The following is a 25,593-nucleotide window of genomic DNA, read 5'->3' as shown; positions in this document are numbered from 1 at the left end:
GACTTGTTTTCCTGTGTTGCTAATGATAATTAACATGCAAATGAGCCCTGGGAGCTAAATAGAGGTTCATAATTATACTGTGGAACATCATGGTTATAAATGAGATGTGTCCAGGTAGAAGACAGGACAGTAATTGGGGTTGTGACTAAAGAACCTGTAACACAGAAAGTGGGTATAATAATGGTTTTACTTTATGTTTTGTGCATCAGTTCCCAGTAGTGGGTGTAGAACATAATCATGATTACAAATACGTTTTGGTCTGAACTAGTACCCTTCTACTCATCCCTGGCCTGCATTTTAAAAAAAACCTTGTCCTCCTTGACTTTTTTTAGTCACCAGTATTCACTCCCTGCTCTTCTATTTTAAAAACACCAACAAATGGATTTTATCCCACACTAATGAGCACGATGGTGCTATTAATAAAACAAGTGTATATGCTAAATCAGCATCAGAATATAAGATTTTTTTTTTTTTTTTTTTTTTAGCAGAACACCTAAAACACAACCTTCAATTGTATCCTCTTTCTTATTTCTGTGATGACACAAGCAGTATCTACATATGGCCTGTCACTGGTCTTCATCCCTTTTTAGGTATGACTACAGTACAGAATTATCGGAGGTAATAAATTCTAAATAGCTTCTTTTTTTTTAACTTAACGAATGAAATGTGATCTGGGACGTCATCTTGTCTGAATGCTGCAGCGCGAGAACACTGGCTCTGCAGGTAAATGGATCAGAGACACAAATTGAAAGAAGTAAATTACCTCCAATGTTAGCTTGCCTACACAACCGTGCATTTCAGACATCTAACTTACAAATGACCGTTGTTTTAACGGTATGTCAATAACTATTTCAACTATAAGCATGTCTTCCTTCACACACATTCGAAAAATCTAATAAGTGAAATGCCAATATAGTGTTTTTGAGGGAACAGCCGAGATGCCGCTTAAATTGTGCTTCCAGCTGGGCTTGTTTACTTCCGCCTAACGTCACTTTTCAACATTGGTGTGGTACCATTACGCATGAGGAGAAGTTTGCCTTTCCGGAAAGCCCTGAAGGCACCATTTAGCATATTACAAAATTACTGAAAGCTTAAGAAACAAATGCACCATCATTTTGAAAATGAAATCTATAAATGCAACTGTTTCAAAGCTTATGAAGGACAACATCCCTGTCAGCTCCCTAAATAGACAGCACCCTTCCCAAGCTAACGCTAGCTAACCAGAACTGTCACTGTGTTGGCATTCAACATGCCAACATTTAATGTGAAGCTTTCCGGGTAGCAAATCAAAAGAATATTTTATTACAAACAGGAGGTGATGATGAGGTCACTTAACGGACTAACAATAAATAAACGAAACTACCGGAAGTGAGGTAAAATTCTCCATGATACTTTATGATATGTCTTCTCGAGGACACGTGTGTAACACTTTACTCTTCAAGCGCGCAGTTGATTTCCATCCAACCAATGCGTAATCCAATATGGTGACCGGTTTCTTCCGCGCACACCGCAGAACTACGTTCGGAACAGCAACAGGCTCCGCAGCGATGTTGACACGGTGGACATTGTCGAAATTGCAAGTCGTTAATCTCCACAATCACTTTTACCCAAACACAAAGCGCAAAGATAAAGGAAAACAAACACAGAGCACACACATTCACAGATTAGACTTTGTGTTAACACCACTTGAGTGATGAATGAATGGAGCGCCATAGTCTCTATTCTCTGCTGTGGGCTACATCCATGATCTGCAGGATACCTTTTCACCTTTTGACATGTAATACTCATCTATTTATTTAAGGCTACTTGAATATTCCAAAATAAAGGAATAAATCATTTCAAGGTGACCTTATACAGTACATTTGAGGACTGTTGTGTTTTTTTTAAGTCTGCATTCTTAAATTTGATTTTTTTTTTTTTAAGACACAACAGCAGCAGAGTTATATTCTGGCTTTGTAACGATGGGTTGCTGGATGAATTGGAATTATGACTTCTGTACTTTTCAAATCCTGCTTATTGTGGCCTCATGGTGAAAGTGAGATCCCATGTAAATAAACATATTTAGAAGTCCCTCACAAAAAACACAAGCGGGACAAACTATGGAGGCTGATCATTGGCCAAGTATTAACACTATGAAATGTAGCTTATTTACATTACTTGGCTTGGATAGTTAATATCTACTTATGTCAACCTATTTAGCTGAAACAATTCCCATATTAGGTTTGCTGAGAAGTAAGCCAACAATGTGTTTCTGCTCAAAATGTTCCTGACTATGACCAAATATAATTTGAAGTCGTTTCACTGCATTACTGTACAGGGAAAGACAACTTAAATGACACTGTAAAACATTAAAAATGTCCTTATTTCCAATCTCTCATAAATAAAAAATAAATGTTTTCCTTCAGAGGTTTGCTGAAATTCTCCATGCAATCTTGCTCAGGATTACCCTATGACCATGTAAACGTTTACATATTGTGCGTGTTTTAGGTCATTTTATTGTACCAATTATTTTAGAAAGATAAGCTTTACATTATAACGCATTAACAATTTCCCTGTATTTGTCATATTTTCTTTTCTTCTCTTCAGAATGACTCCTCCCATGTACAATCAGAAGTTATATTACTGCAAACATTATTTTTTTTTTTTTTTAGAAAATTGTCTTAATGTTTAAACTCATAACATATTTTCCTTCCTATCTCGCTCCAAACTAAAGCGGATAACGCTCTTGTTTTACCATCCAAACTCTTTGATATTACGGCCTCTCCTTCTGCAGCGACATCTGGTGGACACATGTGGGCAAGGCAATCCCAGTTGTGTTAAATGCAACATTTATGCGTTGTAGTGTGTTTTGTTTGCTTGTTTTTGTTAATACATGGATAAACACAAATGACACTATGTCAATAGACAAGCCAATATGTAAAACATGTACCACTCCATCATAGAGGTAGATACTATGAGAGGTATGTGAGGAAGTAGCGGTTTTATTTTGTCATTTGGCTGAACTTGCTCCTGACATAATTATTTCCAGAACCTACACATGAAATAGCATTTAAAATGGTCCAATGTATGCTGGGGAAAGGCCTATTTATTTGCCACATTCCCCCTATGGTGTAATACACACAGATATGTTACAGAGACATACAGTTGTTCAGTATATATTATCATAATGCCCACCTCTACATTTTGGTATTACTGAACTTTGTTGCCATGCTAGGTTTATTAACAACAGCAGTACTTTCTGACTGTGACAGCCCGGATTTTGTACGAGGCTCTGCTTTCACTCACAATCACATTTATAATTTTTGGCGAATCTAAAAATGTTTACATCAGTCGGGGAGCCTTATCCATTGCCAAAACAGGCCTTCGATGATTTATAACTAAACATATGACCAGCTGAAAAATCATCCAAATGTAGGGTTAGTGTAGGCTTACAGTTGTTGAACAAACACATCAATACCGTTTTGAAGACACTGCATCATTTATTTAATGAAGTGCAAGAACCAACAATTACACAAACCAACAACATCTTAGTTCGTGGTCATCACCTGGAAGAAAAAGAAAGCATAAAGAGAATATGTTAAAATGCTCCACTAGATGGCACTGGAGCACCTGTGAGTAGCTGAGTAACTCGAGTTCAACTTGAGATATTTAGTAATGTGTATATTTAAATTAGGCAGAAATTAAAAATGCACAAATAGATTTTTGCTCCTTTTAAATAAAACAATTTTCCAGATGTTTTGTAAAATATTACAAGCCATGTAATAAGCACAAACAAAGGTTTGTCCATTAGTAGTTTAAGGTCTTTCTGCTTTTTGATTTGATCATAAAGCCAGTAAAAATAAACACAAATGTATCTATCGTGAGCTCTTTTGCACAAATATTCCACTATCCAATGCGTTTTCACTCACGTTGTTGATCCAGGAGATGTAGCTGCTGACCCGAGTGAAGACGGAGGGCTTCTTGGGGTAGTTGCAGCCCATGCTGGAGCCGAAGCTCACCACGCCTTGGACGTCCCAGGAGCCATCAGGGTTCTGACAGTTCAGGGGACCGCCGGAGTCTCCCTGAAGGGGAACAGAGACGAAAAATCACAGAAGATGGAAAACGCATTTGTATAATTAAATGTAGAGATACATTTGACTGGAGGCTGGGATTTAGCTTTACAGCGACTGTTATTAAACATGACATGAGCTTGTAAAATAAATGGAATAGGACTCACGTTGCAGCTGGCCAGCTGTCCGTCTCCTCCAGCACAGACCATATTTTGGGTGACCAGGCTGCCCCACCAGTCTGGCTTGGTGCAGCTGGCGTGGTCCACCACGGGCAGGAGGGCCTGCTGCAGGATGTCGGCAGTAGCACCTCCAGCTTTGGGGGAGAACGGGGCATTTCAGATTCAGGGCTGCAGTCAAGACCAAGTCTATTCCAAAACTAGATTCACTCGGTCCAGTTTCCACTCAAAAGAGGGTGAAAACCAAGTTTCTTAAAGATCTGAAAGTTTTCTAGGATTTGTATCATCTTGTTTGACATGTTTCTCATTAATTTCACTAAGGACTTCTTCAATGGCGAAATTATAAGAATCAGGTGTAAGTTCTCAAAATCTCTGTGTTACCAGATGTAACATTCATTTATTTTTTGATTAGTGGAATGAAAAACAGGACTCAACCACCACAGCCCTGTTCAAATTCAAGCCCAGTGTTACTCAAATGTATCTTAGCACTGAGAGGAAAAGGTGGAATAAGTTGCCGTGCTCACACAACTTTGACAGGGGAGGTTGATATAACATGAAAGATATAAGAGGACATTAATGCTGCCAGCCTTGGATGACAGTTTCTTTTTTATTTTTGAAATTGATAGGACTTACTCCAGAGACGACCCCAGCCGGTGACGTAGCAGGGAGCATTGTTGGGCAGGATGTCACCAGAGTTGGGAAGACAGGCAGCCTTGATGGCGTCAGAGAAAGTGACAGGAGTTGACAGCTTGATAAGGGCGATGTCGTTACTAAAGCATGAATGCAAACACACCACATTTAAAAGAAAAGGAATGAGCATTAGCAGCAGAACACTTGAGATCACAGAATAGTCACGGCAGCATAATATACAGAGTAAAAGGTGGAGAGAGGTGACGGAGCCCACCGGATTCTGTAAGAGTCCCACTTCTCGTGGACGACGATCTTGGCGGGGCTGATGGCGATGGAATCGGCCTCATTGTTGGTCTTCATGCTGTGTTTTCCCAGGTAGACTCTGTAGGTGCGACTGCTGCTTGGTCAGAAAAAAAACACAGAAACAAGGGTCAGCCTTGCTTCGAACTCAAAGTGAATTAATACATTTACCAGTGGTAGCAAAAGTGGAATTACAGATTATTAATAATCTGATTTCTCTAAAATTTATTTTTCTTAAATTATTTAATGTAAATAAAAGAAAATGAACAATTAGTGACCATAGCTCATCGAGGCCCTCTTCTATTTAAAGACTGAACCACATTGTTATGCCTATTGTGTATCTTACAGCTACATTAAAGTACACAAACTTATTTATTCTTCCGTTGTGCCTCTATGGCCCTGTCTACCATGGGCCTGTCTCTCTTTGTCCTCTGTGCCTCGTACACCTTCTACTTTTTAAACACACCCGATGCAGTGAGCAGCAGTGAGGACCCACTGGTTGGAGATCAGGGTGCCACCACATGTGTGGTAGTAGCCGCTTCCACTCTTGTACTGCAGAGACACCTGAGGAGGAGAAGAAAACGGTGACGTGTTTTATGTCTTGGACAGAAATGGACAGAAGACACAGAATTTAGAGAAGTCTTGAAGGGGCGAACCTGCCAGGGCCAACTGTGCTCACGGACATCATCTCCACCAACCACCCTGGTGAGGGTGGGAGGGAAGGTGGGCAGGCCACACCCGTAGGCTAAGAAACAACAGTACAGAGTGGTGTCTTAACATCAGCAGTACCATAAAATGTTATTCTTTAAAAATGTTTCAAATCAGAATTTTAGCACAAGGATAAAACATAAATCTGTTAAACACATTGCTTCTTATCAAACATAGAGACCACTTCATGTAAAAAGAATGTGGACAGCAACACATTTAACTGCCTGGTCAGAAGAGTATCAGAGCTTACCACCAGCGACAAACAAAGCCAAGATCACGAACTTCATTGTGACTGTTCAGTAGAAGCTAAGGGAGCCATGCTCCTCCTTATATAGCGTGTGAACAGACCTGTTGCTTAACATTTGCCTTCAGAGCAGCCAGGAAAAGTTGGTGTGGAAAAAGAAATCAACCTTGGAGATAAGTAACCACAGATATCCCCAAATACACCTTATCTCCTCACCTCAACATCTGTGTGAACCTCACAGGTGTCTCACTGTGACATGAGTTGGTCACGTCTTTTAACTCTGAATAACAGGTGATGTTCACGGTCTGTGGCTGTACGCTCATTTGAAAATGGTAAGTCTGTCTGTATTGGTTAATCAAAGACATTAAAAGTGCTGTCCTATTTTTATACATGCATGTACACAATGTATGGAATTAAAATATAAGTTGCTAGGCTCAGAGGTCAGTTTATGGTTTATATAATAATATTAACAATCTCAAAAACTGCAATAAAACGGGCACACAAGTGTTTCAATGTGATTATAAAAGGTTAGGACACGTAAAACACTTCAGCTGCAAATAATAAAACATGATTGTTTTGTAGATGGCATTACTAAAATTAAGTATAATGAAGTATCAGGTAGTATCAGCTGCTGTGTGATGAAGTTGCATTTTACCGTAATATGTTATAAACATTACAAAGAGCAGATATTGCAATCATTCCTTATGCACAGACTTGTTTTTATAGATGTATGCATGTTTTACACATACTAATAAATACTACAGTATGGCCACAGTAAGCATTCAGTTTTTTCATGAGCAAGAAAAACGTCAGCTACTAGAGGAGGTCAGAGGGAGGGCTACATTTGTTGTGGAGTAAGGCTCTTTGCAAGACTTGTTCAAAATTATACATAACTCCAGCACACTTTGGTTTAGTACTCCTGGTCATTTCTGGCTGTTTGGATGTCCACTTAGCTCCACCCCAGTATTAAATTTGTCAGGAACATTTCCTGGAATTTGATCCAGTTTCGTAGGTTGCATAACATCATGAAAGGTATAAATATGTATATAACGTCTCCCTGCAAACGGTGGCGATACAGACATGATGAAGTTTGTTGTTTTTGCTCTCTTTGTTGTTGGTGGTAAGGATCTTGCACACACACACACACACACACACACACACACACACACACACACACACACACACACACTACTGTTACAGCCATCTGTCTTGAGCCATTTTCTCTCATGCAGCTTTCTTGAGAACCTGAATGCAGATTAACAGTTGGGTTTGAAAAGTGTCTGTCTCCGTTTGCCGTTTCAGCCTACGGGTGCGGCCTGCCCACCTTCCCCCCTGTGGTGACCAGGGTGGTTGGAGGAGAGGATGTCAGGGCTCACAGCTGGCCCTGGCAGGTAAAACTAGCACATCAACTGTCTGACAAAGACTTATTCTAGACTGCCGACAGCATGAGGGAGAAGTAAAGTATAGGCTGATAGTTATACAGTTCAGTATGTGACAAGGAGAATAGAACTCTTTTAATATCAAGCAATGTTGAATTTTGAGTTGAATGGAAAGCTTATTTATAGCATCTTTCAAACACAGAGGCAATTTCAAATTTCTTTACACAGGGCCGAGAAATGCATCAGAACAATGACAATAAAAAGGAATCCAAATAAGTTAAAATTTAATAAATTAAATGAACAAAATAAAATATAATTAGACAAATGGAAATACAATTTAAAAGTGGCTTAAATCAGGATGCATTCAATATTGGAAACACAGCTGCATGTGTGTCTGTAAACGGTAAGTCCGAAAATAAAATTTTAAAAGTTGATTGTGTTCATATGTATGTTTTAGATTTCCCTGCAGTACAACAGGCAGGGTGAATGGAGACACACCTGTGGAGGTACTCTGATCTCTAACCAGTGGGTCCTCACTGCTGCTCACTGCATCAGGTATGAAACAGTGGAGCCCAAAACAATTCATGTCGATAGGTTATCGAGACTTAATGCAACACTGATATCTATATTAGCAATCAGTGACATGGATCAGGCTGTATGGAATCATAAAATATGTCAACTGTGAGGTGATTTAATCTGCTTTCAAGACATTTCTAGACTTAAATCAAGAAATTCCGATAATCATATTCATATTCTTCTCTCTGTCAACGTGCAGCAGTGGCAGGGAGTACAGAGTGGCCATGGGAAAGCACAACCTGATTGAGACAGAGGGGGGTGTTGTGTTCATGGGCACCGCTAACATTGTTGTGCATGAGAAGTGGAACGCCTTGTTCATCCGGTAAAAAAAATGACTTCTCACTAAGGCTATAAATTACGAGACTGAAAATCAAAAAGATTCTTTCAGTGAACTTTTGCAAGTCTTCAGATGAATCTAATCGTGTGCTTCCTCTCCAGTAATGACATTGCCCTGATCAAGCTAGAGTCCCCCGTCACCTTCTCCGACAGCATCATGGCTGCTTGTCTCCCTTCTGCTGGCTTCCTCCTCCCCCACAACGAGCCCTGCTACGTCACTGGATGGGGCCGCATCTCCAGTGAGTGCCCACTCTCCTGCCTCCATTTGATAAAAATCTAATTTAATTAATCCAGGGCTGTACGGTGGTGTGGTGGATTGCACTGTCTCCTCAAAGCAAGAGAGACCCGGGTTTGATTCCCGGGATGGATGGACTCTTTGTGTGGAGTTTGCATGTTCTCCCCGGTTTCCTCCCACAGCGTCTATGTCTGTCTTTCTGTGACAGCCCTGCGATAGTCTAGTGACTTGTCCAGCTGTAAAGATAATGGATGGATGGACTTACGTCATCAGCTCTACTAATATCTTATCTCAAATGACAAACTAGCTGAGAAAACATTATTACACTAACAGTTTATTTGTATTTAGGTTAGTATACATTATTATCTTAGTACTTTTTGTTAATTAGATAGTGACTTTATTTTTTTGTTTTTACTGCAGAGTGGTATTATTCTGAAATAAAAAAAACGTTTTTAACAGGAATTCTATAACATTAAACAAAAGTTATTTGTTTACCTAATCCCGGAGTGTTTTTTCAAAGCTACAGTCTGGTGAAACATCTGTCTCGTTGAGCTTGTGTTGGTCACCTGTAGTCTTTCACCTGAGCTAAAGTTGAGCCAGTACGCATCTCTCCTCCACACAGCCGGAGGTCCCATTGCTGACATCCTGCAGCAGGCCCTCCTGCCCGTGGTGGACCACGCCACCTGCACCAAGCGAGACTGGTGGGGTTCTATGGTGAAGGATACCATGGTCTGTGCCGGGGGAGATGGAGTTGTGTCTGGCTGCAACGTGAGTCCAAAATGACACAAAACGACACATTGCACTGTAGCACCAATGCTTTCTGAGATCGATAAACTGGAGACTCATGTTTCCTCAACCTGTTTGTTTTATCTTTTTTGTATATTCCTTAAATATTTACTGATTCCAGCCTCTTAAGCGTGATTTTTTTTTTTGTCTTCTATGACATTCAAATGCCTTTCTTTGTTCAAAACCAGAAGATATTTAGTTTACCCGTCTTTGCGACAAATTATGGTCCAAACAATTATTTGATTAACAGAGGAAATCTATAGACTGTAACAGTTATTGTCATTATTGATCAAACAGTAAGTGTTCTGTCCCTTTACGTTTTAGTCTTTTAAATGAGATTCCTCCGCTGATACTGTATGTTATTACCCCCACAACTATCTCTCCTAAAATGCCTTTTTGTGAATAACGTTCAGTACTTCAGAGGAAGGGTGTCAGTTAAAAAGGTCTACAAAATATAAAGAGATGCTCTTCTCACATGACTCAGGGTGACTCTGGCGGCCCTCTGAACTGCCAGAAGACTGATGGTGCCTGGGAGGTTCACGGCATCGTCAGCTTTGGCTCCGGGCTCAGCTGCAATTTCCCCAAGAAGCCCACTGTCTTCACCCAAGTCAGCTCCTACATCGACTGGATCAGCTCTGTAAGCTCCTGAACCTCTCACTACATCACTGCTGATTTATTTGGGCTTATTTCCTTCCGATTTAACAGTCAAGAATCTTTTACTATAAGAATAAATATCCTGTGTGTTACTGCTGAAAACATGATGCTGCACAAAATATAACATGTCTCTATCATCTCTTCCACAGACAATGGTGGCCTATTGAGTGAACGGGCTCATGGGATCAATGCACATATCAAATAAATAAAATGTGGAACTGCAAATGGAAAAAAAAAAAAAAATTCAAGTTTTGTGTTTTATTTGATAAATATATCATTTATTTATTTAGATTCATGATACTTAACCAGCAGAAAAGGATCTAATGTTGAAGTATTGATGGGAAAATCCTGTCCCCAACCACCTGCTGTGTTCTCAGTCTCTCAGTTTGACTTTCCACATGTGCAGCCAGCTTTCCCAGGACAGTCCACACACTGGTTAACAGTAGCAGTATAAATACGAGCCTGTTGTTAACACAAGGTTTAGGCTCACACTACACACTCTACGGTCATGAGGAGGCTAGTGGTTCTCACTTTTCTGGTAGCTAGCGGTAAGACAGTTTAAATCTTCTCACATACATTAATGCTCATTTGCTGTAGTGTCGTCCAGGTGAATAGTCACTTATTTAAAGAGTATTAATTATCACATTATATTTGAAAAATCATTAATTGTTCAAGGGCTTTGAACTGAGCTTTTGAAACCACCTACTTTTTATGTTTAGTCTGGTGCAAAAATCACAATATACATTGCTATCCTTATCCCAGCCTACGGATGTGGCCTTCCCACCTTCCCTCCCGTGCTGAGCAGGGTGGTGGCAGGAGAGGACGTCCGGCCTCACAGCTGGCCCTGGCAGGTGAGGTCTGGTCGAAATGTGTAAAAACACGTTCCCTCTGACGACCACAGATCAGTTTGAACACTACATTTTCATTTTTCCCACTACAGACACAAGATATGACACCTAATTTAACACATTTACTCTCTGAATCGTCTATGATGTGGTGATGTTGCATTTCTGATGATGAATTCTCCACCGGAGCGCCATAGAGGGATAAGAGCTGGAATTGATTAGAGAGGAATTTTAAGGCGCAGTACTGCACTCTGTCCTCTCTCAGGTCTCGCTCCAGTCGGACAGCAGTGGGCGCTGGAGGCACGTCTGTGGAGGCACCCTCATCTCTTCTGACTGGGTCCTCACTGCTGCGCACTGCATCAAGTATGTGAAAGTCATTATATTCACAACTACAATGCAGCATATTCCTTTTGTAAAGGCTCAACAATCTGGGCGGGGGGGGGGGGGGGAGAGTTATGTAACTAAGAACTTTTGCGACTCTTATTTATCAACTCGCACTCAGTAGTGATTCAAAATGCCCAGCTCATGAAAGTATATGTATTATTTATTATGCCAAACTAAAGGTCTTTGCCAGGAAATACTCCTCTACCCAACAGGAAATGATGCGCTTTACTTTTTATGTGACCGTAAGACCCAATTCTAATCCGGCCCCTACACTCCCTTTCTTCCTACTCTCACTCTGTGTTACTCATAAGCTTTTCAAACTAAAATAGACATTCAATATTGTCATAGAGACATTACACATGTTATAAGGTGACATTGTATAAAAACAAGAAGATGTTATGATAGTTCCTGTTGCCAGCGGAAGGGGAGTTTGTCCAAAAGCTTGCCGTTGTATTCTCACAATACACCTCAGCCATGTTCACACCACACAACTTGCTGTCTTGTAATCAGAAGTCTTGAGGTCAAAGTGGTTTTCACACTACATGACCGACCGGCAACAGGGAATCGCACGCTGCAAGATCCTTCACACCTCAACGCGTCTTTATTAACTTCCCTAATGTAGATCAGTCACTTTGTTATGTGTTGCGTTTATTCATGCAAAAATCCAACACTCTAGGTGAGAGGGAAATCAGGGCTAAAGTCGTGAACTATACTCCGTCATGGAGTGGGAGGGTGTAGGGGCCGGACTGGAACTGGACCTAAGAGTTGTTGGTTTTGGCAATGAACAGGGTGGTTCTTCAAGAATTAGCAGCAATGGTTGTCATGCCTGCAAAGGGAAAGAGAAGTGTGACATGTAGAGAAGTTCAAGAAGATTTTCTTCCCGGTAAAACATTTTGTAATCAGAAAAAAAATGAGCGTACGAAAAGTAGATCTCAAATGTTACCGCTAAGCAAACAAGCATCACCTCAACAGGACTACTACGCATCTGCAATGTCCTCCATCAGCTTGATCACAGTTTTGTACACACAGGCAGAAAAGTCAATACTACTCTCTGAACCCCAGGTCATCTGACATCCCACAGCGACCGCTACAACTACAGCGTGGAGCTGGGTAAACACAGCCTGGAGACGAGCGAGGAGGGCTCGACAGCCCGGAGAGCAGCCACAATCATCCCTCATGAGGACTACAACATCATTCTGAGCCGGTAACAGACGCTAAGCGAAGAGCAGTATCAGCAAGCCACCATAAGCAGCCACTGATGGCATTTCCTTTTAAATGGAGGAAGTTGATGCAGCAAAACATTAACACGGCATAAACCCTATTTAGTTTGTCATTACTTTTTAAATGTGGGTGCATTATTTCATCTTCTGCAGTAACGACATCGCCCTGATCAAGCTGTCCTCCCCGGTCACCTTCTCTGACACACTCGTGCCCGCCTGCGTGCCAGACCAGGGCCTCGTCCTGCCCCATGGGGCTCCCTGCTACATCACCGGCTGGGGTCGACTCTCCAGTGAGTGAGCACGTCTCAGCACAACGCAGCACTGTGAATCACCCTGTGAATCATCGCTTAGCCGTGTCTAGTTCACCGTCTGTGCACCTGTCATTCAAGCGAGGTCAAATGTTGATGTCCAAGCCAAGAATATTTCACAAGCATGACTTGGTCAGTAAAAATGCACATTCTGACTTGACTGAGGTGTTTTGACCTTCACAACCAGGATAAATCCTGGTTTTTTTATGTAAAAAAGTTTTTATTAGGTTTAATATTACGCTGAAACTGACTTGATTTTACTCTGGTTACTGTCATGTAGTAAGATCTGATAGAAAGCACGGTTTGCAGCACTCTTATCAGTCCATCATATAGGCATATGAGACTTATTACTAGAATATGAGGGCTTAACCACTCTTGCACTTGTGGACTTTGTTTAAGCTCAGTTTGAAGTTGCAACAGAAAGGAGAGTTTGCTAGTACTAAAGCGATCTGTAAAGTTGTGCTATACAGTACACAACTATAATGGTAGAAATTAGTATAATCCAACATAATCAAGGTAGCACTCTTGCAGCTAAATGGCTCAAGAGGCATCCCATCTACAGCACATGGGACGCCGTTAGTTTCCAAGTCTCTAAACCTGGACAAAAATGATCTCCTTCCAGCACTGCACCTGTCCCCCCGAGTGAACCTCCCTCAACAAAAAATGTTGTTTCCCACCCAAGTTAAGCCCATTTCGTCCCCCGCAGCCAGCGGCCCTCCGGCTGACATCCTGCAGCAGGCTCTCCTGCCGGTAGTTGACCACGATACCTGCTCACAGCCCGACTGGTGGAGCGTCCTGGCAACAGACAAGATGGTCTGTGCCGGAGGTGACGGCATCACTGCAGGCTGCAATGTGAGTTCATACAAGGAAGGGTGATCTCAAGATGCAACAGGAATTTAGTGGTCAATTAAAGCCGCTATGTCATCTGTAAACTTTCCATCCAGCATAAAACACTCAAGGAAAGGGAGATTCAAGAATAGGACTTTTACTTTGAAACGGTCTAAAAGAAAAATTCAGCCTGACGAAGTGATCATACAGTACCTCCTTAGTTTCTGAGCATATAAGCTGCAAGCCAACAGTGTGTGTGCTGACCTGCAGGGAGACTCTGGTGGTCCCCTGAATTGCCAGAACCCCGATGGCTCCTGGGACGTCCACGGTGTGGTGAGCTTCGGTTCTGGTCAGGGCTGCAACGTCCTCCAGAAGCCCACCGTCTTCACACAAGTCAGCTCCTACATCGACTGGATCAACAACGTGAGGAACATTTTCATTTTGTGATTACCTTCCCAGCATAAACAATGGAGCCTGAAGCCAACAGCTAACTTCCTGTTTTCAAAAACAGGAAATGTATTAAAATTATGTTTTGTATCGTTTACTCCGCAGGCTATGACCAACCACTGAAGAAGAAGCCGTTCAAGTGCTTTTGTCAGCAATAAGAAGAACTATGATTTATAATGTTAGAGCAAAGTAAAAGTAAAACGCTGTTTACCAGTGCAAACAAATGGAATGCAGAGTCATTGGTGTTAACTTAAAGCTAAAGTACTGATCATGTCCAGGACGAGAAGTCATTTTTAAACCATGCAGATCCTCGGCAACTATTTAGCATCCAGATGTTTGTGTCAGCTTTCAATACAGTAGCTGCATACAGAAGCACTGGTGAACAGTAACAAAATTAGACAGAATGGATGTTTAGGTGATTATTGCACGAGTCAACATGTAATTAATTATGCACACAACTTTTCAGTAATCACAGCTCTTAAAACACTGGGTTAGTTCACAAATACTTTAATTTCTCATAAATATTCATGAGATAAATTGGTTTTTACTCTTCAGAGAAAATAAAAAGATTTCCACAAACAAATCAGAATGATCATAGAAAAGCAAAATTTCACAGTACAAGAAATACAGACTTAAGTAATTAAAAAAAGCAATAATAAATGAACAAACAGCATGTGCTTCGGACACTCCTCTAAGTAAAACAGAAAGCGACCGCTAAATCATTTCATCAACGTAAAACATTTTGACTACAAAGTAATAAAATCAATCATGTAGTTAACTGGTCCTTTGCAAATGAGGTACAATGACGACGTCTGCAGTACTGAACATAAGTAATAAATACAATATGTGGCGAGTTTCCACTTGGAAAACAAGACGGAGGAATGGAGACATTGAAACGTTGTATTTCAATGACGAACCTGAAGTGACTCAATTACCTTGTTGCCTTCCGCTGAACAGAATGTCAACATATAATATGACCAGCTGACAATGACCGAGTAGCTTCCTTTGTATTCACTGCAGTGAGTTTCACCAAAACACAGTGTAGAACTGGGTGATGACGTCACTCATGAAAAGTGCCACAAAACAAATGAGGAAAAAATATTTTAGCTGTGCAACTTCATCAAATGTGTCACGGTGAACAGAATGTGAACAGAATGACCGGTAAATCCTTTCGTTTGGCTTCAGCTGGAAACAAGTGTAACGTGAAGAAGACAAGCGAGTTTGCTGATGAAATAGTGCACGGAGCTAGAGCTCAAACCAGTTCCCCCAACAGCTGTCTTTCTTCTCTGATCTGCTCATTCTCGTCATACTTCTAAGTTAAAACCACAGCTTCTAAGCTGTGGTTTTCCTTTCCATTATGTGAGCTCCTTTCCATTATGCTCTCGCGTACTTCATTCTCCACTCGCTGGTCTGCGAGAGTAACAGCAGCACTGCATCGGAGGAGCAACGTCACAGCTCGGGCTCTGTCGTACAATGTCTTCTGAAGAGCAGCAGTGTTGTTATGAACGCGAAGGCACTTAACTGAGTTTGCCCTCCAGCTAAAGTACAGTCTACTGCAGTCAGTTAGCATTAGCACTCTTTAAACATTCCAAGAAATTAGACCGTCAACTTCCTAAAAAGTAACCTAATGGTGACCATTGGTGCAGCACCAGCAAGTGTAAATATGCAATTTGGCCATTAAATCCATCACAGAGCCTTTTCTCTCCCTAACTGACACCCAACCGGTTTTCCCCTTTGACTGGCTGTTTGGTTGTACGTTACAACCAGCTCTGAAGCTCATTGTTTATTTATTTTTTGACACATGTTGACTGTGTGGTAGTCATACCAGATATGCATGTAGACTACGTGTTGCCTGCGTGGCAACAATCGGCACATAGGCAGAGTAAACGGGTCAATAATGAGCTGAAGGAGCAGCTACGTTTCTAAAAAGCAAGCAAAATGTGGACTTTCATTGACCGGTTCGCTGGAAACACGACTTCAATTGCATTATCTCATTGTGCAGTTAGACAGCTGTGTGCTAGCTCGTTATCCGTGACAAATCGATAAGATAATGGCATCTCAGAACTGTGTCTCTGGGAGTTTGTTTTAGCGTATTTGTGCCTTTAATTGGTCAAAGTTCCTCAATAGAGCTATAATGTCATGGCGTGTTCAATGAAACCACTGACACTAAATGCAGCCATTTGGGGATTTTGGACCAAATATCCACACCGTTAAAATCAGCTGAAGTCCCACCCTATATTCAAAGTAGCCTCCAGTTCACCGTATACTGTACAGGGTTTAGTTTTTTCTCAGGAGAAACATAAAACTTGGGTTTTGTCTTAAATATACTTTACTATACTGGACAGTAACGTTGGAGTGCCTTGATATTCTAAGTAAGATAAAACAAGTAGTGTTAGCATTGAACAACTACAATTCCCATTAGGTTTCGGTACAGTGCCCATGGCGAAGAGTCACGGGAGCTGGAGCTGATAAATGCTAACAAAGCTTTGTTTTATCTTGGTCATAAGTAGAAGTCTGCTGTCCCATCTTAGAATATGTAAAGAAAACCCCAGAGCCATGTTTCAAAAAGCCAGACACAAAACCTCAGCAGACTCTCTCCAACACCAGTCAACATATCACAAGAACCGGTCCGACAGACAATATTGTCGACAGCGAGGGAGCGTTTCTGTGAAATCAGCTCATGCCAGCCGAGTACAGTCAATGCTCAGTCACTCACCGTGGAGCCTACGTTTAGTCCGTAAACCGCTGGCAGCAGTAACCCAAACCCTCCCAGGGTGAAACATTGTCCAAACAGCAGCCACTTCACTAAATGAGGGCCCTGCACATATCTATTTAAGTGTGCACACAAATCCTCACTCTGACCGCTCTACGACGTCCTATGATCTCTGTCAGTCACCTCTCCTGTACGGTCGGTGCGCAGTGAAGCGCATGAAGATGACGCATGAACAGAAAATGAAAATAAAAGGAGGACTGCATTCGGTGTGTGTGCTTTTAATCCAATCTGTCACGGGGAGGAAGGTTCCAGCAACTACGTCCATCACTATCTGGTTTCAGAGATCCAACATTTTGCAAACAATAATGATTTCTCCGTTCATTGAATTATGTATCAGAACAAATACTGTACTTTATTCTTTTAAAAATGTGCCACTGAGAATTTCCTGCAAGAAGTGCCATCTTCAAGTCTCGGTATAAAAAAACACAGATCCCACAAAAAGGTGATCATGGAGGACTCCAGGGAATTTTCAGTAGATTGTTTTGAACGCGATCGGCTTGATCTTAAAGCGGAGGCACTTTGTCCTCATACTGCGGCGGTGGGGTCAGTGGTTCTATACTGAATCCAGTAGCTGGCAGAGAGTTGTCAATGTTTTTCATGTGCAGCTTCTCTGATTTAATCCTGCGGATCTTGATAGGGAGGAGCTTGCGGCTATTTTTTCCGGGTCTGCGATTTGATGTGGCAGCAGCAGCGGCAGCAGCAGCGGCAGCGGCAGTGGCGGCGGGGGGAGCAGTTGGAGCCGGAGCGGGCTGTGATTCGGTAGTTGTGACCTCCGACCCCTCGAATTCATACTGCACACCGTCAACTTGGACGAGGTCATCGTAGGACGGTAGCTGGGAGGTGCTGGGCCGAAGGTTGCTCTGACGGACGGGGTACTGGCCACTGCACACTGCCTCTTCATAGCTGGGTACAGCGTAACGGTGGGCTTGCTCCTCAGCACTGCAGACATTTATTGGAAAAAAAATGAAAATACAATAAATAAAACAAATCTATCATACATGCACAATATTTGCCAGTTTACATGGTCACATTAATGCTCTGCTCACAGACATAACAACATATTGGAAGGGCTACTATTCATACGGTCCAAATGTTGTTGAGCTTGAACGCTATGGTCCGACTTACGTTTGTCTCTCCTCCTGCTCCCTCGCTGCCACTCCTCCGCGGTTCTGGACCTCCTGAAGCCTCTGCTGCTCCCGCTGTTTGTTCCTCATTCCCAGACACAAAGACAGCAGCAGCATGACCACCCCAGACCCCACCAGGACAAAGGCCACGGAAGACGCTTTGTGTTTCTTGCCACTTGTTACACCGCTGCTGCTGTTGTTGCCGGCCACGTCTGCAGGTACCACGCTCCACACAATCATCACCGTACCGAGGGCGAGAAGCCCCACCCCCAGGGCACATAGTGCATACTGGGAACCTGAGTTTCCACTGTTTTCATTGCTGGTGTTGTTATTGTTGTTGCTGTTGTTGCCAGTACCTTCTCTGCCAACGGGGCCTACTGGTCCATCCACGCTGGAACGCATCTTGTCAGTCCCCTAAACTTCAGTGAGACCAGCTGCAGTGAGGTCAGAAACTGTAGAGAGAAAGGCTTGTGAGGTCAGACACAGACTGAGAAACATACCACACACTGTCACAGAAAGAATAACAGAAACAGAAATCTAAATGTTCAACATAGGTCCTGGCCTGTCTGTGAAATAATACTCGTACTTAACAGACACAATATGTGGCCCCTGACTCTTATGAGCTGGTATTGGAATCACCAGTCAGAGCTATCCCGAACTGAAGATGTTGCTGCTGCTAACACATTTGTTATTTATGAGAGAACAAACCCATTTTTCCGTGAAAATGACAGGACATGAACGTCACTGAGGTAAAACTACCTTTGTAGAGGCTTCTGAGAATGGGTGTGTTGAGTGGTAAAGATTGACAGCAGACTTTCAAAGTCACTAGTTACACAATGCAAACACATTACAAGGGTAGATAAGGACAGCTGTGGTCACTGCAAAGATATATCTTGGCTTTAATATAGATACAACACTTTGCTATGTTGCTCTCTTTTCACAGATTTATTATGTATTGTATTGGTCATTACGTGCTTCCGTGTAAAAGGAAACATTATTAGTTTAGCGTTAATCAAGCTGTTGCACAGAGTAACATGATTCTCTGAGTGTGACCGATCTGCACACATCTACCGCATACTTGTGAGATATCGGTCACAAGGTCACCCTGCAGTGGAACTATTCTATATTTGCTAGATCAGATAAGGACTGCTGGGAACTGTATTTATTTATTATATTTATTATAGTCAATTGAGAACCAGTTCTCATTTAAAATGAGGACCTGGCCAAAAAGGCAGCGACAGGAGGCAAGTTGCTACAAACAAATAAAACATAAGATAGAGACGATTGTTTGTAATGACCTACTGAAGGAGGGTAACGGAATGAGGGTGTGAAGTAAACAAACAAAAACAAAAAGTCCAAAGAATTAACTATCCGTATATTATATTACCTCTGAGGCAATTTGATAGGCCCATAAATTATGTCAGCATGTATATTCTTTCAAACATGCCCAGACCTGCTGGGAGTGTGGGAGTGTGTGTGTGTGTGTGTGTGGGGGGGGGGGGGGGTCTACCCCAGCTTCAATTTGGGAATAGCCTCCCACTGAAGAATGCATGGCATGACACTGAAGTATGCTCATGATGGCAGCAGGACACAGAAACTGGCCCGTTAGCCTCCTACACACACACACACACACACACACACTGCACTAACAAGCTTGTTGTGCAAACGTGAAGATATATTACACGTTATGGACATATTTGTGTGGGACGTGTTACAGTCAAACTTTAAAAGGTTATATTTCACCACATGACAGGTTTTACAGTAAAGTAATACATTGTCATTCAAGCTCATAAAAACAGTCTTTCAAAAAAAAAAAAAAAAAAAGCCCGGTACAACATTTAAGCCCATAGTGTTGTGTGTCATCATGTGTGCGTCTTCCACCAGTCGGAAATAAGTGTCTGAGCCGACTGTTTACCGCTAAAATGACTCTTTTTACTCCGAGTTTATTCAACAGCGTAACTTGAGTCAAATGTTACGACTCTACGCGATGGTATTAGGACGTCCAGGTGTTACGGGTCGGCCGTGTTTGAGCATTAAGTTTCAAAATGAAACGTTGTCTCGCTAACAGACACCGTGCAGTCAGCGTCCGTTAACACTGGGCGGATTGCTTACTTTGACCACCGCGGGATCCGTAGCCTGAAGCAGCGCAACAAAAACTTTCCACATCCTTCTAAAAACTTTGGCTACTGAGTAACTTTTAGTAACATTTCAACGATACAAAATAAAAATAAACTCAGCGAACGAGCACACCGGCTTTACACTCACCCTTGCATCGTTTTGACGACACTCTTCTTTTTGTTGTTGTTGTTGTTGTTCTTCTTCTTCTTCTTCTTCTTCTTCTTCTTCTTCTTCTTCTTCTCAAAGCTGGGAGGTGTGGCGTTTATTTCCACGCTCTGCCGACAGAGACATCAGTGTTTGTGGCGTAATTTGGGGACAAACAGCGTGAGGAAACGGTGAGGAACTTTCCCTGAGACGGATGGGCCCAGACGGAGAGCAAGAGGAAGGAGGGGGCTCACTGATGCACTTCTAGTTTCAAAGTTAACTCTTTCGCTCTCGGGCTGGTTGATGGATGGAAGAGAAAGTATATGTGGGGGGAAATGCGTTTGGCTTTTGTGCAAAAAATTGTCTTCTGTCTTCTGTCTTCTGCAGACGGAAACATAAGCTAGTATCAACATTTGAACGCGCTAGATGATTTACAGTTGAGTTTAACTTTCTTTAAAAAAAATATGTTCGGGACTTTCCTGTAAAGAACTATGTAATTTGGCACTAATTGCATGCAAATTAGAGTCAGTATTCAGTACATTTCTAATTAAATGCTAAGCTAGTGTACCCTAGAGAGAGGCTTTATTCAGAGCTGAACGTGCAAAAACTAAAATGTACCATTTGTCTGCTGCAGGGAGCAAACAAGTCAACACAGCAAGAAAAAGGGGTTTTAATAATGGATGAATATTAAGTTTAAATGAAAATCAACAACTGCTTTTAAACTCGACACAAGTAACAACAATGTCCACATGCACACCACCACCATAGTACTTTTCACTGCAGACGTGGCTCCTTATTTTGGTGGCAGACAATGATGGAAGAAGTAGTCTGCTCCTTTATTTCAGTAAAAATAGCAATATTTTACAGTCTGGTACAAGTGAAAGTCTTCCATTCAAAATATTACAAATTTTAAAGCATCAATTTATACTTAAAGTATAAAGTAAAAGTACTCATTATGCAGAATAGCCCATTTCAGAATAATATATATATTATATTACTGGATCAGATTAATGTGTTTTTCAGTTTAATATTGCAGTTGGTAAAGGTGGGGTTTATTTGAATCTCTTTATATACGTATGGGTAACTTAACCTACAATAATTCACAAGTTGTTAGTTGGTTTATATATTGCATTAACAATCCAAATCTGCAAAGTATTAACTGAAGCTGAAATAAATGTAAAAAAAGGAGTGAAAAAGTACAATAGTTTCTTCATCCCAGTTGGACAGATTTGCATAAATCTCTTGTTGAATTGTAGTTGAATCTCACCACTAAATGGAGATAAAGCTTTCTGGCATTCTGTCTCACACCATGAATGACAACATATAAAACAGACTGAACACCACTGACTCACTGTGTACTCAATACTTCTCCGTGCAATAAACTCTGACAAGTCCATGAGTTTCATATCAGGTTTACGCTACACGACCAGATTTTTACTTCCTCTTTGTAAATTTACCAGCTCACTCGCTGTCGCTCCTTTCGTGCCCTTCGGACAGAACCGACCGTGAGTAAGACCCATCACTTACAAAGTAGTACAGACCTCACTGGTTTTCTACTTGTGTCTATCTAGTTTACATGTTGCAAGAGAGTTACACAAAACAGTAGAACTGGACTCCACTTGGCCCCACTTTCTTGTCCCGGTGTCCTCCTCTGTATCGGCCTGCTATAACTGGACTCTTTCACAATAATGACAAAACCAGTCCCAACCCTGGCCACCCATTGTATTGCTCCCTCTGCGTGAGGCAACCCTGTTGTTCTGGACTCTGGGGAGGTCTTCTTCCTCCTAAGCTTTTGTCTGGATCCTCTGTTGAACCTCACACACACACAGTGAACAAGCCTTGATTACATGGAAGTCCCATCGCTGTCGGCCTTTAAACTAATTAAGTAATGTGTTGGTAGCGAGTATGTTACAGCAGGACAGATAAGCTTGATTTAATGGCTTTATGGCCTTGAGTGTAGCACATTAACTTTTCTCAGGTGGAACTTTGCCTGGCACACCTTTCCTCGTCGTACCGCTCATATCTCAGAGTACGTAGATGGACATCACGTAATGAATTGCCAGATTTTTCCCAACCACGGGTGGGGTGCATGACGGGAAGCTGAATACCTCGCTGCTGTGTCATCCTTAGCTTGCCACAATGTTGCGAGTCACTGTGAGAGGAGGAAGTTGCACCACGTTGTCTTGCCCGGAGGTCTAAACAGAGACTTGAGTTAACTCATTCAACAGGGAGCAGAGAGAGAGAGAAGAGATTACCGGAGTGACTTACTAAAATACTGTGGAGAAATTAGTCAAGAGTCAGAATTAACACACAAATGTAATCGCTGAGTTTAGTGTGGGCCCCTCATTTACATTACATTGGAGGCAATGAACCACACACACTCTCTCATGCAAATGAGTTCAATAAGGAGGCTCGTTTCGCTCACATTTCTCTCACTCTTTAATTCTTACCAGCCATGCACTGTTTTCCTCTTTTATTCATACATTTCCAGCATTTCTATCATTTCCTCTGTATCACACAGTCAAAGATTCTCTCATTCGTACATTTCATACACCACCACTCGTGTGGTGTTTTATGTCGTTATTTTATGGCCATTAAGGGACAGAAAAAGTCCAAACCCGCCTGACAGACATACAAATCTTATATATTATTGTTTCTACATGCCCCAGCATAGGCAGTGCAACATTAGTTGTTATGTGGTGTTGTGTTTCATGGCCGTCTGATGAGTTTTTACTTTTTTTACTCTCCTTCTAGCTCTTGTTTGGCCTCCATCAACTTTTTTTAAAGCTACTCTTTATGTGTGATTTTCTTTACCTGCTAGTTGCAAACTTTGTTGTTTGGTTCTGTACATGCAGCTTACAGTAGGTGTACAAAAAAAACAGGGTTGTTGAGATCTGTAACACTATCTAGTACAGAGCTGTAGAGGTCACTGATAACTCTCTGTAAGTTTGTAATTGTTAGAAACCCCCTTCACATTACATATTGTCATTATATTTATTGTTTTTGTGAAAAAAATACTTTTTTCATTGAACTTTCTGCTGAAGATGGATGCACAGGACTATAAAATGTAAGACGTCATCTTTATTTCATTAAAAGGAACTTTATCATTTTTACATATATGCATCCTCACATCTTTCAGCCCTGAGGCTTCTATGGACATACTTCTCTGCAGTCATCTTTTGTTGCCATTGTTCAATTCTTTTTTCCACATTTACTTCACAGTATAAAACATCAGAAGAGGGTGCTACATCTGTTGAGACACGACTGTGTAAATGTGCAAGATGAAAAAAATGACTATCAAACATAAACTCTAGAATTTAAAATTCAATTCAAGTCTTTTTTTCCCCTCCACTGTCCTCAGCTACACTGACAAGGCATCACAAACAGCAGAACTGAATGAAACAAGAACAATTTACATTGATATGAAACTTTTTTTTCATTTTGTCATCAAGTACCCTGTATTATACAAAAAGAAAAATTCTAATTTCCCTCAGAGAAACAGTCACTAGCATCCAGTCAACAAAACCAAATTGCCAAGTCAAATCCTGATTCACAAAGAACCATTTAGACACAAAAAAAAATAGAAAAATAATCATTTATTAACTTGCGTCCTGCATCTCTTGATTCAGGTGAGAGAAACCCCTGCCCTCTGACATCAACATCAAAATACCACCTGCGCACAACGAACATTTTGTTAAACCAGGAGACTTGTAAAAAATAATCCTGTCTTGTTTTAAAAAGTGCAATCTGTCCTGTAAGTTCTCATCTCTGGAGAAAATAACCGTCTCATGTTCAGGTACACATGACAAACGTCCATGGTGTAGATTTAGCTGTGATGAAGCTGGCAACCGGTGTTTGGTCTCACTGTGATGACGTCAAACGTTGGTGACCTCGATGCTGGTGTAGCCGTGGATCGGGCTTCCCTCAGCTCTGGGCGGAGTCTGGTCTCGAACCTCCCGAGGCAGGGAGCCGTAGCTGCTATGACAACTCAGGTCTCGCCCATTGCGAGCTTTGGGGCTGAAGCCTGTTGGAGGCTGAAACACACATTTGTTTTTTTTTGTTTTTTTACCACAAATACACTCAGACAAGGCCCTGCTTACTTGGTGCTTGTGATGAACTATTCTCAGTAATTAAAGCACCTTTTTCCATTTCAGCCTAGATGTAGTTTGTGTCTTGTATCATGTATTAATTCATGTATTCATACGTGCCACACAGATTGTCTTATCTGCACCGATCTCATTAATGTTGTACGCCTGCTATGTCAAATCTGTTATTTCTTCAAATTTCTTCTTATGTGTTCGAACTAAGCTCCATGTTTTAAGCAACCGAGCCTGATTGTCATTCTTCCTTAAAAACATAGGCTGAAATTTAGAGAAACAACTATGAAAGGTTCAAGAAGAGTACCCCCCCACACACACACACACACACACACACACCTTGACAGCCCTCCTCCTCAGCGAGCCTTCGTCATCCGTGTGTCGGCCGGTGGAGCTGGGCGGTCTGCCCAGGGAGTTCTGGCGAAGGAGGGTCGGTGGTGTTCCCAGGTCGAGGTGCTCGTAGTCCTGCTTGGCATCCGTCCTGAAAGGGAACATGGGTTGGAGCAGAGAGTTGGGGACAGTGACCTCAAATAGCATTTAAAAGACACCAGAACAAGCAAATATACGGCATCAGCGATTGTCCCCTTCAGGTTAAGCAACTCTTATCTAATCTTTTTATATGTATAGCCTTAGTGGGATCGGTCTCTCGGTGAATGTCTCCTCTCACCTGGCTGGGACAATCAAGGTTTTCATCTCCTCAACAAGGTGTCGGCGGACCATGTGCTTGTTGCTCGGGATCCCCAGTGCTGTTGCCATGGCGTCAACGTTAAAAGTGGGGTCAAGCACCATGACGGCGCCATGAACTCCACTGCTGAGAAGACTTTCTGCAAACTCCTGGACAGGTGGAGGGGAAGAAGGCCAAAGAGTGACTGATTTTCATTTGTAAGATGGAATGTGAACTCTTCTGATGTAACACCGTGCACACTGCCGGCTAAAGGAAAAGGCACTGATATCAACAGGCTTACAAAAATGATGCCAAATTGGCTCCGAGACAAAGAACATATTGATTCATTTGTTAATGTGAGCATGAATTCACACTCCCTGAGGACATTAACAGGATGTCAGACCACGCGGCCTTTATCTTTACACACCTTGAATGTGGTGCTACCTCATAATGTTAACATGTTGTCCCATGTCAAGACAATGTTGACTTGGGACATCCAGCATCACCATAGAGGCGGTATTCTAAAAGGCTTTGTAAACAACTGGAGCAGCAAAGAAATACATTAACA

The 25,593-nt window shown here is 41.8% G+C and overlaps 5 protein-coding genes across 10 annotated transcripts in view; 2 read left to right on the top strand and 3 right to left on the bottom strand.

The window, feature by feature from the left end:
* Window positions 1-3,459: 3,459 nt before the first annotated feature.
* On the bottom strand, window positions 3,460-6,190 carry LOC116382194 (chymotrypsin-like elastase family member 2A). The gene is made up of 8 exons (XM_031845016.1): window positions 6,114-6,190; window positions 5,812-5,900; window positions 5,622-5,719; window positions 5,130-5,252; window positions 4,859-4,995; window positions 4,217-4,362; window positions 3,909-4,061; window positions 3,460-3,545 (listed from the first exon to the last, which is right to left on the bottom strand). The coding sequence occupies exons 1-8, from the start codon at window positions 6,148-6,150 to the stop codon at window positions 3,528-3,530; spliced, it is 801 nt and encodes a 266-aa protein (XP_031700876.1). The 5' UTR covers window positions 6,151-6,190; the 3' UTR covers window positions 3,460-3,527.
* Window positions 6,191-7,178: 988 nt separating this feature from the next.
* LOC116382193 (chymotrypsin-like elastase family member 2A) lies at window positions 7,179-10,298 on the top strand. The gene is made up of 8 exons (XM_031845014.1): window positions 7,179-7,227; window positions 7,410-7,498; window positions 7,944-8,041; window positions 8,262-8,384; window positions 8,501-8,637; window positions 9,256-9,401; window positions 9,904-10,056; window positions 10,223-10,298. Exons 1-8 carry the CDS (start codon window positions 7,188-7,190, stop codon window positions 10,238-10,240), a joined length of 804 nt encoding a protein of 267 aa, XP_031700874.1. The 5' UTR covers window positions 7,179-7,187; the 3' UTR covers window positions 10,241-10,298.
* A 95-nt stretch (window positions 10,299-10,393) lies between these two features.
* LOC116382191 (chymotrypsin-like elastase family member 2A) lies at window positions 10,394-14,378 on the top strand. 3 transcript variants are annotated; one of them, XM_031845012.1, is made up of 8 exons: window positions 10,394-10,621; window positions 10,836-10,924; window positions 11,184-11,281; window positions 12,384-12,506; window positions 12,676-12,812; window positions 13,537-13,682; window positions 13,929-14,081; window positions 14,211-14,378. In XM_031845012.1, the coding sequence occupies exons 1-8, from the start codon at window positions 10,582-10,584 to the stop codon at window positions 14,226-14,228; spliced, it is 804 nt and encodes a 267-aa protein (XP_031700872.1). In that variant the 5' UTR covers window positions 10,394-10,581; the 3' UTR covers window positions 14,229-14,378. The 3 variants fall into 3 exon arrangements, with proteins under 3 accessions (XP_031700872.1, XP_031700871.1, XP_031700870.1); XM_031845011.1 differs by having other exon boundaries at window positions 13,513-13,682; XM_031845010.1 differs by having other exon boundaries at window positions 13,453-13,682.
* On the bottom strand, window positions 11,075-20,495 carry tmem51a (transmembrane protein 51a). The gene is made up of 4 exons (XM_031845013.1): window positions 20,268-20,495; window positions 18,004-18,454; window positions 13,923-17,817; window positions 11,075-11,272 (listed from the first exon to the last, which is right to left on the bottom strand). The coding sequence occupies exons 2-3, from the start codon at window positions 18,402-18,404 to the stop codon at window positions 17,382-17,384; spliced, it is 837 nt and encodes a 278-aa protein (XP_031700873.1). The 5' UTR covers window positions 18,405-18,454; window positions 20,268-20,495; the 3' UTR covers window positions 11,075-11,272; window positions 13,923-17,381.
* Window positions 20,496-23,330: 2,835 nt separating this feature from the next.
* Window positions 23,331-25,593, bottom strand: part of kazna (kazrin, periplakin interacting protein a) — a 175,285-nt gene continuing 173,022 nt past the window's right edge. For all 4 annotated transcript variants that reach the window (XM_031844832.1, XM_031844835.1, XM_031844834.1 and 1 more), the window contains 3 exons: window positions 25,029-25,195; window positions 24,701-24,842; window positions 23,331-24,298 (listed from right to left, as the gene is read on the bottom strand). In XM_031844832.1, the coding sequence (XP_031700692.1) occupies window positions 24,140-24,298; window positions 24,701-24,842; window positions 25,029-25,195 (468 nt within the window). In that variant the 3' untranslated portion in view covers window positions 23,331-24,139. The remainder of the gene's footprint in view (window positions 24,299-24,700; window positions 24,843-25,028; window positions 25,196-25,593) is intronic.

This window comes from Anarrhichthys ocellatus, unplaced genomic scaffold, assembly GCF_004355925.1.
Source record: "Anarrhichthys ocellatus isolate YVR2014 unplaced genomic scaffold, GSC_Weel_1.0 scaffold5, whole genome shotgun sequence".
Lineage (NCBI taxonomy): Eukaryota > Metazoa > Chordata > Actinopteri > Perciformes > Anarhichadidae > Anarrhichthys > Anarrhichthys ocellatus.
This window is presented reverse-complemented; position numbering and strand designations above follow the sequence as displayed.

Coding starts and splice junctions, on each gene's coding strand:
- tmem51a (XM_031845013.1), bottom strand. CDS start 18,404: ATGCGTTCCAGCGTGGATGGACCAGTAGGCCCCGTTGGCAGAGAAGGT. Junction 17,818..18,003: donor GAGCAGGAGGAGAGACAAAC/GTAAGTCGGACC, acceptor AAATGTCTGCAG/TGCTGAGGAGCAAGCCCACC.
- LOC116382194 (XM_031845016.1), bottom strand. CDS start 6,150: ATGAAGTTCGTGATCTTGGCTTTGTTTGTCGCTGGTG. Junction 5,253..5,621: donor ACTGCTGCTCACTGCATCGG/GTGTGTTTAAAA, acceptor CTGACCAAGCAG/CAGTCGCACCTACAGAGTCT. Junction 4,363..4,858: donor CGGCTGGGGTCGTCTCTGGA/GTAAGTCCTATC, acceptor TCTCCCCCAAAG/CTGGAGGTGCTACTGCCGAC.
- LOC116382193 (XM_031845014.1), top strand. CDS start 7,188: ATGATGAAGTTTGTTGTTTTTGCTCTCTTTGTTGTTGGTG. Junction 8,042..8,261: donor ACTGCTGCTCACTGCATCAG/GTATGAAACAGT, acceptor GTCAACGTGCAG/CAGTGGCAGGGAGTACAGAG. Junction 9,402..9,903: donor GAGTTGTGTCTGGCTGCAAC/GTGAGTCCAAAA, acceptor CACATGACTCAG/GGTGACTCTGGCGGCCCTCT.
- LOC116382191 (XM_031845010.1), top strand. CDS start 10,582: ATGAGGAGGCTAGTGGTTCTCACTTTTCTGGTAGCTAGCG. Junction 10,925..11,183: donor CTCACAGCTGGCCCTGGCAG/GTGAGGTCTGGT, acceptor GTCCTCTCTCAG/GTCTCGCTCCAGTCGGACAG. Junction 11,282..12,383: donor ACTGCTGCGCACTGCATCAA/GTATGTGAAAGT, acceptor GACATCCCACAG/CGACCGCTACAACTACAGCG.